The sequence below is a fragment of the Hippocampus bargibanti genome, linkage group LG14 (assembly GCF_051943395.1).
Source record: "Hippocampus bargibanti isolate YZ-2025 linkage group LG14, ASM5194339v1, whole genome shotgun sequence".
NCBI classification, from domain to species: domain Eukaryota; kingdom Metazoa; phylum Chordata; class Actinopteri; order Syngnathiformes; family Syngnathidae; genus Hippocampus; species Hippocampus bargibanti.
Genome location: NC_142747.1, coordinates 5527087 through 5539982, shown reverse-complemented (window position 1 = coordinate 5539982; position 12896 = coordinate 5527087). Strand labels below are relative to the sequence as shown.

Sequence of the window (12896 nt, the reverse complement as noted above, 5' to 3'; positions counted from 1 at the left end):
ATGAATGTTTTGATCTGCATTTCCACCCTTGTTTTGTTAAAAACGTTGCTTTTATTGCGGCACTGGAACCGTAATACTCCAATCTTCTTTGTATAAAGCACTGTGGATTACCACTGTTTTGTGTCACGGTATTATATAATATTAATAAACAATCGCTCTAAAGGCAAACCCAATCTAGTCTTTGGACTGAACATAAAAGCCAACAATTTTTTTTGTGTTCAGATTAACTCAATGTGTGGCCACTTTCAAATTAAAAAAATATAAATCAATTCAGGAATGGTAATCCGTTCGGAATTAACCGGATTAATTAAGTGTATGTTTTCAATATTGAAAGTGTCATTATGTCAAATATTTCTTTTGTTTAGCCGAGAGAGAGTCAGGAAATGGCATAACATTATCTTAATCGTGTTTACATTTGAGTATAATTTTTGCTTTTTTGAATGTTGCTGTGCCGGTGACCATTTTGTGTTTGGGAGCCTTTTACTTAGCGTGTTGCTTGTTCTGCAGCAACAAAGGGACATAAATCTTCTTGTGCCGGTCCCAAGCCCGGATAAATACAGCGGGTTGTGTTGTGCATCCGACGTAAAAGCTTGGCCAAAACAAACATCCGGATCAAACCTCGGAAGATGGAGGACACTGATTCGCCGTGGCGACCCCTTGAAGGGAAAAGCCGAAAGGAAAAGTAGAATACGCCTTACAAAAACATTTTAATGTATGAATTTAAAAACACCTGTTTAATATGAGAGTAATTGAATTTTATTTTTTGACATTATTTTGTAATCCAAAACGAATTGTCACTTTCGAAAGGGGACATGAAATCATTCACAGTGAAGCGGAACTGTCTTTCTTCTACAACCCTTCCACCGACCGGAGGTTAATCCGGCACGGAACAAAACAAAGAGCAGTTGACGTGGAAAGAAAGGCGCTCGATTATGTGCGATGGCTGACACGAAAGGAGAAACATCAGCCGATACCTCCTCTACTTTGTTACAGAATACAAACGCGACTTCTCAGCCTAACAATCCGCTGTCGAGGAAGCTGAATAAAATTTTGGAGACGCGGCTTGACAATGACAAGGTAACAGTCAAACTCAATGCAAGCTTCTGGTCGGCTGCGAAGCGAGCAGTGCGAAGTGGTTTGTTCACAGCGTGATTTTAGAGTTTATGTATGCACGAAGGGGACAAAACATGATGTTGTTTTCAGTGTGTTTACAAATGGTCAAACTGCAAAATTACGATAAATTACTAGTATAGTTACTATAGTTACTACAGATGACGGCTGAAGAAACCTTCTCATCGATGGACCACTCCTGTACGACTGAGAGCTTACACAGAAGTATAGTTACTGCTCTTGAAGCGCTATATAAATCGATATGTATTGCATTGTTGCAAAACGACCATCACGTCGGTTTTTCAGACCATCTTCAGTTCTTATTTCTTGTTTTCCTCTTCTGACTTCTGCTTGAATATCTGTCATTGTCATTTTAGATTTCAATATTTTAATTGCAAATCTCAAGTGTTGGTCTGGTTGAGGGAAAACTTGGATTCTTTCCTTTACAGTGACAAAAAGATCACCATGTTAGTATGCAGGTCACCGTGTCTGAAATTAGGCAAACTCACATGGGGCATACCACGGGACACTTTTCCACATTTTCAACCCCATATAGTGCCAACATACTCAACAGAAAGGTTTGTTTTGTATTTTATGTGTACCCACACCACAGTGACGTTTTTTAAGCAAAAAAAATTGCGATTGGATTGAATTAGCCTTTATTAGTCTCGCAGTGGAGTAATTTACATTTCACAACAGCAAGGTGATGAAAGTAAGCGGAAAGGAAGAAGTACATAAACAAAATACAGGACCTGCTGTAAAGGCAGTAATGTGTGTTTCATGAGAAACATCTCAGTCAATCCACTCAACATCAGCAATTAGTTGCTTCTGTCATTCTACTCGAGGTCATCATTTTCTGACTGGTTGGTGACATCATAATCGCCAGTCAGTCATTGCCTGGTGCACAAGGGATTTTTTGATTGTGTCACACGTGCCATCCTTCTAATTATATATAATTTGTAGTTACTTCTGTCTGGGTGACACGGGTCCAGTCCACAGCTCACCCGCAACCATAATGAGGAGAAGCGATGTTGAAAATATATGTGTGTGTGTGTGTGTGTGTGGGGGGGGGGGGGGTGCAATTATTCACACATTAGATTGAGTGTATTATGTCAGTGTCTGTCATTTTCCACTTGGATCATTGTGTGTTTGTGTCACGTCTGCAGGAGATGCTGGAGGCTCTGACTGCCTTGTCGGAGTTCTTCACTGAGAACAGCCTGCGCACACGAAGGAACCTGCGCGGCGTCATAGAGCGAAGGAGCCTGGCCATCAATGAAGATTTTGCACAAATATTTAAAGACGTTAAAGAGGTAAAAGACACTGGGTGTAATTGAAGCATTTGGGACTGTCGTGAAAATTCCGAATTTATTTCCAACAGGAGCTTGAGAGCGTTCATGAGGACGTTCAGGCTATGAGCACCTGTTGTGCTGAGATGACCAGCAGGTTAAAGGTGCAGTATAATGCATCAACATGACATTTTTGTTCAATTATTAGTCATTTTAAAATGATGTCAATTTTATTTATTTTTTTGGTTTGACAGGCTGCCAAGGAGCAAACTCAAGACTTGATTGTAAAAACCAACAAGCTTCAAGGAGAAAAGTGAGCTTTCACTCATTGTTATCCGCACATCCGTTTTTGAAAGTGCCTCTCGATATTGTGGCAGGTGAGCCGAAGCCATTCGCGTGTACCATTGGTCGCCCTTGAAAAAATATAAAAATACTCGCTCCACCTTTGTGAGTCAGATTTCCACTTGTCAATTTGGCCGTTTATTCATCATTCTTTCATCAGCCATTCTTTGCCTCTAAAGGCCAGAGTCGCGCCAGCAATGGGCGGCGACGATTGGCTTCGATCCACCTTTTCATTCAAAAGCTCCACTAACCTTGCCGGCGGTCGACTGTAAGCTGCAGTCATGCCTTATTTGCATGCGTGGCTGTGACCTCCATGCTCGGTGACCTTGACGGCAACGCGTCTGTGTTTTTGGCAATAAAAGACAGCGGTGACAGCAGCTGCGATGTACCAGTGGTGGTTGCAGCAATTCCCAGAATGCCCGCTTGACTAAAGCGAATAGGACGGACGTGTCAATCAAAGGAGGGGATGAAAGCTCCGTTTGGCTACAGACTGTAGCATGTTGTTGAATACAGATGTTAGATGAGACTATTTCAGCAATTACTTCAACTCGGGTTTTAGATGATTACAAAATTCGGTTTACTTCTGTGACATTGTCATTCATTAAGCCGCACCCACCAGATGGGAAAACACGATGGAATTTGACCTTGTCGCGGCTCATTTTTGTTGTGGTGTGCTCCACCGCCCTTTCTCATTTTCTTCCGCATAATAGCCTGATTTTGCCGCATAATCTCTCAATCTGATCCGGGGCGGAGCGCGACCCACTCCGTGGTTCCCGACCCGCTCCGTGGATCCCGGAGATGTGTGTTTACCCAGCAGGCCCGTCCGTCCCCGTCACCCCCTCCCTCCTGCCCCAGAGTAGCTGGCTATCTTATCAGTTGGCGGCAACGTGTCATTTGTCAGCTCTAATGAAACTGAAAGGAGCGGCAGATTGCACTAGCAAAGGGCACTGGGCCACCCGCCTAAAAGGGGGCGGGGGGCATGTTTGCCCGTCAGCGTTCCTTTGTCATCGTTACACACAGAGGTTGTCAGCACCAATGAAACGAACCACCTGGCCCACACCGTGCTTGTCTCTCTTTTGTTTTTTTTTACATTCACATCGTCAAGCAGAACATGCCCCGACTTCTCCCAAAGGCGTCGGAGCTGAAATGATGAACGAGTCAAATATTTTCTCCATTGAGTGCAGCACACTTTGAAAGGAGGACTCTTACTGTGAACCGTTAACCCCTCAAAAAACATACCATAAACCATAAAACAACCTGAAAATATAATATACCGTATTTGCCGGTGTACAAGGTGCACCCAAAAGCCTTCATTTCTTCAAAAGATGACCCTGCGCCTTATACGCGTGCATGCCTTATATGTAAGTTAATATTGAGCCATAACTGGTCTCACAACTCCTGTCTCCATTTCCTCCTGTAGAAGAAGTAATGTGTAACCCCAGCCTCTACTGTAGCACCTTATAATGTGGTGTGCCTTATATTTTGAAAACTTTTGTGTATTGGGCAATTATATTGGGAAAACTTTTTTCATTCATTCAAGGTGCGGCTTATAGTCTGGAATGCTTTATACATGGAAAAGGTTAGAAAATACACCATTCATTGGGGGTGTGCCTTATACTCCAGTGTGACTTATACACCTGAAACTACTGTACAAAAAGATGAAGGACAGCTCCTTTGTTATATTTGCTATTGAAACTGGAAAAACATGTCTTCTGCTTACCTGACAGAAAAAATGTTAATGTGAGAATGTGAGGTGCATCAATTTTGCCATTTAACGATTGTCTTTGTTGGTATTTATTTTCCATTATTTTCCCATTGTCAAAATCACATTATGATTCATGGACCAACATAAAGGAACCTACCGTATTTTCTGGTGTATAAGGCGCACTGGAGTATAAGGCGCACGACCAAAGTTATGAAAGGAAGAGGAAAGGAAAGAACGAAATAGAAAAACAAAATACAGGAGCTGTTGGAAAGGCAGCCACTCTTGCGGCGCCATCTAGAGGTCAAAAGAACAGAAAAAAACACTAAATAACAAATTATATGACAACACAAAGACACAGAAGTACGCAAATTTGAAACTCAAATCACATGACCTTTGAAAAAAAGAAACAATGATGATTTGGTTTGGGGAAAAAATGCACTACCATTGTTGCTCTTGCTCTTGCTGTAAATCACTTGCCACTCTTATGACTATAAGCTCACCCCCCCCCCCCCCCCAAAAAAAATAGAGGTGATTTATATTGAGATACATAAATAAATAACTGCGTTGTGGCGGAATGTCATCGACGCCCCGTCACGTGACTTCACAATTGCATGTGAAGTAGTTGGGAACTTTGGTGAGCTCATCCTGTGTATTACTTGGCACTCACCTGACCTGTTGTTGTCTCACGGGGGTGTTCCCGATCCACCTTTAGAAGGAACTAAACACCTAAGTCTTTGGGAAACCATTTATCCATCAATCAGGGCCCCCTTGTTCCCACGGAACCATAATTCCTCACAATACCAAGACATTCGAGGCCCACGTGTAACAAGATTGACTTCTGACCTCACAACCGGGCTCAATTTTCCACAGTCACGCTCCAAAAGTCTTGGAGTGAATCCACCGATGGAGGGAACTACTCTGAATATTGAGTCAACAAATTACAGCACAGACAATTCCCGAGTATGAATTTTGGGTGACTTCGCCCTCCTCCCGTCTTTGGAAAGTGGATTTACTGATCCAACCCGAATGAATGTGGACGGAAGGAGTCTTGAAGTTGCCATGGAGACTATCATCCAGCAGCGACACAATGATAACAATGCCACCGCTCTCTAAAGACCACCCTCTAAATCAGGCCTGGCCAACCCGCGGCTCCCGAGCCGCATGCGGCTCTTTGGCTGATTTCATGCGGCTCTTAAGGGGCATCCACATGACAAGCGTAAAAAATGTTTGGCGCTGGCGCTGCCATTCATCCCCTATCTACCGTAATATAACGACCATTGCGCGCGCTGCACATTTTGGAGAAAATTCACGACTTAAGTGCACCTGATAGTCGTGAAGACTTTTAAGTGCACCTTATAGTCGTGAAAATATGGTATGAAGCTGACCATGTGACATCAACACGCATGAACCTGGGATGAAAAGCAATCATTTATGTCGTAAACCAGGGGTGGCCAACCATTCTGCCTTATCTGTCAGGCGTCATTAGCGCATTTCAAATTGTCAAATCTCAGCGCCACTTCAACTCACTCCACGCAAACATCGACTGGGAAAAGGGACTGAACTTGGCAAGCACAAGCCATACAACGAAGGGGAGTTTATGAAGAAATGTCTCAGTGACGCTGTTGAAATCTTGTCTCCTGAAAACGACAAACTAAAACGAATGGTAGCAGATGTCTAACTGTCCTGCCATACTGTTGAACGCAGAATATCAGACATTAGCACAGCTATTGAATCACAGCTGCACTCAGACCTTCAAGCGTGTGAGTATTTTAGTGTCGCATTGGATGAAAGTTGTGACATACAACATCAGTTGGCAATATTTGCACGGTGGAAAAGGATTGTGTGATCAAAGAAGAACTCCTTGCTATTGTGCCATTAAAAAACCACCCATGGCATAGATGTGAAAGAAACAATGATGGCTTCACAGAGGAAGCTGAGTAGGAGATGGTCGATCTTTGTGAGGAAGACCAACTGAAACCTGCTATAAGGGAAGGGACCATTGGGTTTTGGAAACATGTGCCAATGGGAAAATACCCCAATGTCAAACCGGCTGCGCTTAAAATACTGTCAATGTTTGGGTCAACATACGTCTGCGAGTCTGTTTTCTACCCTGAAACATGTGAAATCAAAGCATCGATCCGTTCTGACTGACACTCATGTAAAAGAATTGCTTCGAGTGGCAACAACAGAATGCAAGCCAGATTTAATGAGGATGGTTCAGGACAAGGAATGCCAGAAGTCCCACTAAGCAACATGCACGCTATTGTAAACTATTATATTTTTGTTTGTGGACTTGGTTGAACTGAGTTTGTGTGTGTAAAAACAGTGTTCTTTGTTGGAAATGTTCCTGAGGTTTTCGTACTCTATGAGTCAATTTCGGATATATAATTTGTATTTAAAATTTGATATTTATAATAAATCTGGCTGAGCAGAGGTCTGCGTGTGTGAGGGATGGGGCGATGGGGTGTTCATGTGTGCCCATGTTTATGATGTGGCTCTTTGCAGTAACATAGTAAAAAATGTGGCTCTTAGTCCCTGACTGGTTGGCCACCGCTGCTCTAAATTCTTTCTGTCATTTATGGGTCCCATCCACCTCTTGCGCTTTTTTTCCTCAGGTGTGTGACTGCCACCTGCTGGATGAATAACACTACTGGACACTTTGAGCCGATTGTTAATTAATGAATTTATTTTTTTCATTCTTTTATTTATTTCTTTTTTAATGTATCAAATAATTAAAGTAGTTCATTTTTCTATTTAGCGGTCGAGTGGTTAGTCGAGTGGTTAGCACACCGTCTTCACAGTGCAGAGGTCGCCGGTTCGCGTCCCGGTCCGGCCTCCTTGTGTAGAGTGCATGTTCTCCCCGGACCCGCATGGGTTTTCTCCGGGTCCTCCGGTTTCCTCCCACACTCCAAAAACTTGCATGGCAGGCAGATTGACCACTCCAAATTGTCCCTAGGTGTGAGTGTGAGAGTGACTGTTGTATGTCTTTGTGTGCCCTGCGATTGGCTGGCAACCAATTCAGGGTGTCCCCCGCCTCGTGCCCGAAGACAGCTGAGATAGGCTCCAGCAACCCCCGCGACCCTAATGAGGAATAAGCGGGACGGAAAATGAGATGAGATGAGATTTTTCTATCTATCTATCTATCTATCTATCTATCTATCTATCTATCTATCTATCTATCTATCTATCTATCTATCTATCTATCTATCTATCTATCTATCTATCTATCTATCTATGTCTGTCTGTCTGTCTGTCTGTCTGTCTGTCTGTCTGTCTGTCCATCACCCCCGCCCACATTCTCTCTCTCTCTCTCTCTCTCTCTCTCTCTCTCTCTCTCTCTCTCTCTCTCTCTCTCTCTCTCTCTCTCTCTCTCTCTCTCTCTCTCTCTCTCTCTCTCTCTCTCTCTCTCTCTCTCTCCCTCCCTTCCTTCCATCTATTCATTTACCGGTATCTCTATGTATTTATCTATTTATTCATTTGTTTGTTTGTTTATTTGTGTATTTTTCATAAAAGTTCGTCATTTTGTGCCCATTTGACAGCCTGGCAGGCAACCAAATGCCACATAATGAAAGAAAGTTATTCATCGCAATACTCAATGAATGAGCGAGAAGGGGATATGCATCTCGATTAAAAAAGCGAAATGAGATTGTGGATTCGAAAATACCCAAAACGAGTGTGTTCCGTAAAACAAATCTGATTTTCTCCTTTAGCCGCCGTCTCGAGGTAAGGGCCCATGTGGCACAGGCCTTCCTGGAGAAGTTCCAGTTGTCCAGTGAAGAGATGAGCACACTCCGCGGGGCCAGAGATGCACCTATTTCAGAGGTACATTCAGTTTTATACTTCTCGATGCGAGATATTTCCTCTTTGCAAACGTGTGGTTAGCAGTTTGTCTTTTTTATTTGCCAATGTGGAAGCGACTTTTAATGACTAAAGGATGCTCGGCCGGTGGTGTTGGGTGCACATTATTTCCTAAACTCATTCACTGCCAGGCAATGTTTAAATGTGTGTCCCCTCCAGTGCCAGGGTTTTTGTTATTTTCACTAAAATTGCAGGACACACAGAATATTGAATTTTAGGATTACATAAACATTCACTGCAGCGTAAGAAGCCTGAGATTCTCTTCTTTCATCAGAAAAAAATAGTTTATGTCAAGCTTATTTGGTTCTAGAATTATCTGTAGAGGAAGTGGGATCGGCTGTGCAAAAAGCAAATGATGTCCCCTTGTGGGAGGCAAAAACACTGCCAAAGGTCTGACCGAAGCTTCGAACGCACCCTCCTTCACCCGCAAGTCAAAAACACAACGCGAACAAATTCGGAAATGGCGCTCCACGTCATGCTTTTCAATTCCCGAATAAAGTTAAGATTGTTGTTATTATTATTATCCATTTATTTATTTGTGTGTTTCTGTATTCATTTTTTCAGGACTTCTTCAAGGCTCTGAGTCGAGTGAAGCAAATACACGAGGATGTTAAAATACTGTTGCGGACTAACCAGCAGACTGCAGGGTAATGGCCGGCGTGTATATTTATTTATTTACTTATTTCTTTTTCCAGCCGCGGTGCCGCTCAAGTGCGATTGTAACCTAAATGTCATGTAGGCTGGAGATCATGGAGCAGATGGCTGTGTTGCAGGAGGCGGCGTACGAGCAACTCTACCGCTGGGCACAGAGTAAGTCCGGCACGCCGCGACCTCACCCTGCTATGAATACTTCATACCGGATTGTAGACACTGTTCCACAATAAGCTAGTGCGTGCATTACCCGACCCGTATGTCACCAAATGCTGACATTTGTGCTGATCCAATAAATTCAGCGATGCAAATGTTTCTTTTATCTCAGCACGACAATGATCCCACGTCATCTTCAACTGATGCCGTGAAATGAGGTTTAAAAAATATATCAGCTGTTTTCAACAACATATTTCTACCTCTTCCCGTATCGCTGCTCTGCCGATATGAGATGAGCCGTATATTTCAGTAGTTTTCGTGCTGGTGTGCAAGTGGATAAAGACGCCTTCGGTACACATTCCAAGTCAATGTAAAAATGGCACCCAATGCATGTTACGTATGTTGTCCCTAGATGAATGCAGAGGATTAACACAGGAGGTGTGTGATATCGGTCCCACATTGACTCAAGCCATGGAGGCACTACAGGACCGACCTGTCCTTTACAAGTAACGCACACACACACACACGCACTGCATGATCGTTGCACAAGGAGAGTTAAAGGACAACGGACGTCTCCGGATAAGTTGTGTCCATAATTTGTAAAATGGTTTCAAATGACTTCTACTGAGCGTATTTTAATAAGATTCCACCGCATATAGCTATATTCTATGTTTTAAGACTCGCGCTGAATATTCAGGTTTTGTACACGATTTTTGCACATTCACATTGAAGAAATCTGTCAGCGGTATATTTTTTACATGCTTTTCTATCCTTTTCTCTTACTTCTTAGCTCACTTAACACAATTCTTGTTTTTGAGTTGGTGACGAGTCTGTACGTGACGTCACTAAAGGAACGCACCTGACCAAATAAAAGACACATTGTAGCAGTCCTTCCATCACGTCAATGTATTTTGCTGTACTTGTTTGGTCTGAAAACCTCGTGGTGCACCAAAAAGCCGCCAGAAGAGGGCGACCAAGATCCATGGAAGCAGTTTATCAGCCTGTGGAAACGGGCTGATTAAGTCCTCACAGGAGCTAGGGCGCCATTTTCTGCCTCTTTGGTTGATCGTTTCTCCCCAATGTTGCCTCAAAATGGCATGGAATAAAGGACAACCGACGTCACTTTTTTGTTTCTTAACTGACATCAGAAAAACGTTTTATAGCATCTAAAATACCCAAAACATGCAGTATGATATTTTTATTCAAATGCAAAACACCAATAAAAATGACTTAAAGCAGGGGTGGGCAAACTTTTTGACTCGCGGGCCGCATTGGGTTCTAAAATTTGACAGAGGGTCCGGGCCAGGAGCATTTGGAGGGAGTGTTTGGGCCGGAAATACTAAACCTAAAGCATTAAAGGACAACCGACGCCTCCGGACAAGTTATGTCCATAATTTGTAAAATCACTTCAAATGAGTTCCACTGAGCGTATTTTACAAAGATTCCACAGCATATAGCTATAGTTTACGTTTTAAGACTTGCGCTGAATATTCATGAAGTCTTGTTTTCGAGTTGATGACGATCCCCCATGTGACGTCACATTTGGACCGCCCCTGACCAAGAAAGCGACACACAATGCAATTTGCGGTACTTTGTTTAGTCTGAAAACTTCATGTTGATCCGTGTTGATGGCGAAATAAGAAGGAAAACACATAAATAACGCGATGGTGAATTGTTGTGTGTGTTGCACCAAGGCAACTATTTGATATTCGCTGACACAAATTCCCAGCTGACAAATCAGCCCATTTCCAATGGAGCTTGGGCGCCATATTCTGCATTTTCTGGATGCTACATTGCTGTCATTGACGGCTCGAATTGATATGGGAGGATTCCTTTAATCAATTGCAAACATTTATGCTTTCGTCTTCAGAACTATTTGAATCATATTCATAATTGGATGAGTAACAAGAAAGCATCTTCTCCGAATCTGAAACCATTGTTTTGATTCTCGAGCAAGGCAAGACGTCTTGGCGTGATGTCACGAACAAGGGGGTGGGACCTTCTGAAACTGGCCATTTCCGGATTCATTTTGAAGTCATTTATATTGGTGTTTTTCATTTAACTATAAATATCAGCCTGCCTGTTTTGGGTATTTTAGATGCTATAAAACGTTTTTCTGATGTCAGTGGGAAACAGAAAAAATGGTGCCGGTTGTCCTTTAAATGTAGTGTGTACAAACCTCATAGCACAGTAAGTACACTACAACCCAATTTACTAACTGTCTTCCAAATGTGAAAAATAGCCCTGATCAGTTAATAAATTTGTCTCAAGGAATATGCAAGATATGGCGTTTACATACTATTTCGCAGATACTGGGAGGAGGAAATGGAAATAGATTAAAATAACATATGCACTGTGATTTATCAAGATTGCGTCTGTTTTTGATAAGTTTCCATCGAAGGGGCAAAGTTAAAGAAATCAACATTTATTGAAAAATGGAATCACTTTCAACATTCAAAACATATTATTACACAACGAAATATTCAAGCTCAATAATACCTACCTGTGTTAAATTCCGCAAAATCATGGATGGTTTGTCCTGACCGCGCGCTCTACAAACTCGCCATTGACGCCCTCGCCTTCATGCGCAAACAGTACACGTGTACCGTCGCCAAGCACACAGACATAGGCTACCTGCAGTTGAAATTTGCATACTCGGCACGGCAGCCAATCAGAAGCCTGCGGACTTTCGCAAGCGTTCTAAGGTCGTGCATTTGCATATCATTTTCCAAAATAGATGCACAGAACCTCAGCCCAGAAGAAAGATTCAAAAGAAGCTAACAACATATGTGACGCTACAAAACGTAAATTTACATAAAACCGTGACTGTAAACTGTACGAGACTTATGAAAGGGGCTTAGTGCCTTGTAGCAAGCAATGCAAACGTTGTCATACATTATACTCTTTCATAACTGCCACAGTTTCAGTGCAGATCAAACAGACACACTTCCCCTTGAATTCTTTGAAGAAATATTCATTCTCCCCCCGTGTCACTTTCCACCTTTCGCTTCTTTGGTCCTGCCATGTTTAGTCACAGGTAAATTTCTTCTGGGATTTGCCTTTTTGGTGGAGCAACTGCCTTGATCAACAGTAGCTCCCCCTGGTGTTAAAACTTAGGAGCAAAATTTGAAGTGCGGGCCATATTCCATTCTGTTTAAAACATTTCTTTCAGGCCAATTAAAATGGACTGCGGGCCGCAGTTGGACTGCGGGCCGCAGTTGGCCCGCGGGCCGTAGTTTGGACACCCTTGACTTAAAGTGTCCAAAATCTGCACAAAAATTGAGCTGCAAATTGGGCATTTTCAGAAAGTCCCGCCCCCAGTTTGTGACGTCACGCCAAGACGTCTTGCATTGCTTGAGAATCAAAACAATGGCTTCAGATTCGGAGAATATGCTTTCTTGTTACACCTCTAGTTATGAATATGATTCAAATAGTTCTGAAGAGGAAAGCATACATGTTTGCAATCGATTAAATAATTTATTCCATGCCATTTTGAGGCAACATTGGGGAGAAACGATCACCAGAAAAGAGACACAAAATGGCGACCTCCTGTGGCCACCTCCATTTCCACAGGCTGATAAATTCCTCAAATGGAGCTGGTACAACCTCTTCTGGCGGCTTTTGCGTGCAACACAAGGTTTTCAGACCAAACAATACAGCAAAATACATTGACGTGATGGAAGGACTGCTACAATGTGTCTTTTTTTCGGTCAGGGGGCGTTCCTTTAGTGACATCACGTACGGAGTTTAGGTCACCTTTTATATATATATACACAGTGTGTGTGTAT

General features: G+C 42.7%; 1 protein-coding gene across 1 annotated transcript in view; it reads left to right on the top strand.

Annotated features, from left to right (window-relative positions):
* Positions 1-897: 897 nt before the first annotated feature.
* The window catches only part of cog6 (component of oligomeric golgi complex 6), a 32606-nt gene continuing 20607 nt past the window's right edge, over positions 898-12896 (top strand). The window contains exons 1-8 of the mRNA XM_089014135.1: positions 898-1077; positions 2277-2420; positions 2489-2560; positions 2651-2709; positions 8154-8265; positions 8866-8948; positions 9041-9111; positions 9521-9614. Of these exons, the coding sequence (XP_088870261.1) occupies positions 940-1077; positions 2277-2420; positions 2489-2560; positions 2651-2709; positions 8154-8265; positions 8866-8948; positions 9041-9111; positions 9521-9614 (773 nt within the window). The 5' untranslated portion in view covers positions 898-939. The remainder of the gene's footprint in view (positions 1078-2276; positions 2421-2488; positions 2561-2650; positions 2710-8153; positions 8266-8865; positions 8949-9040; positions 9112-9520; positions 9615-12896) is intronic.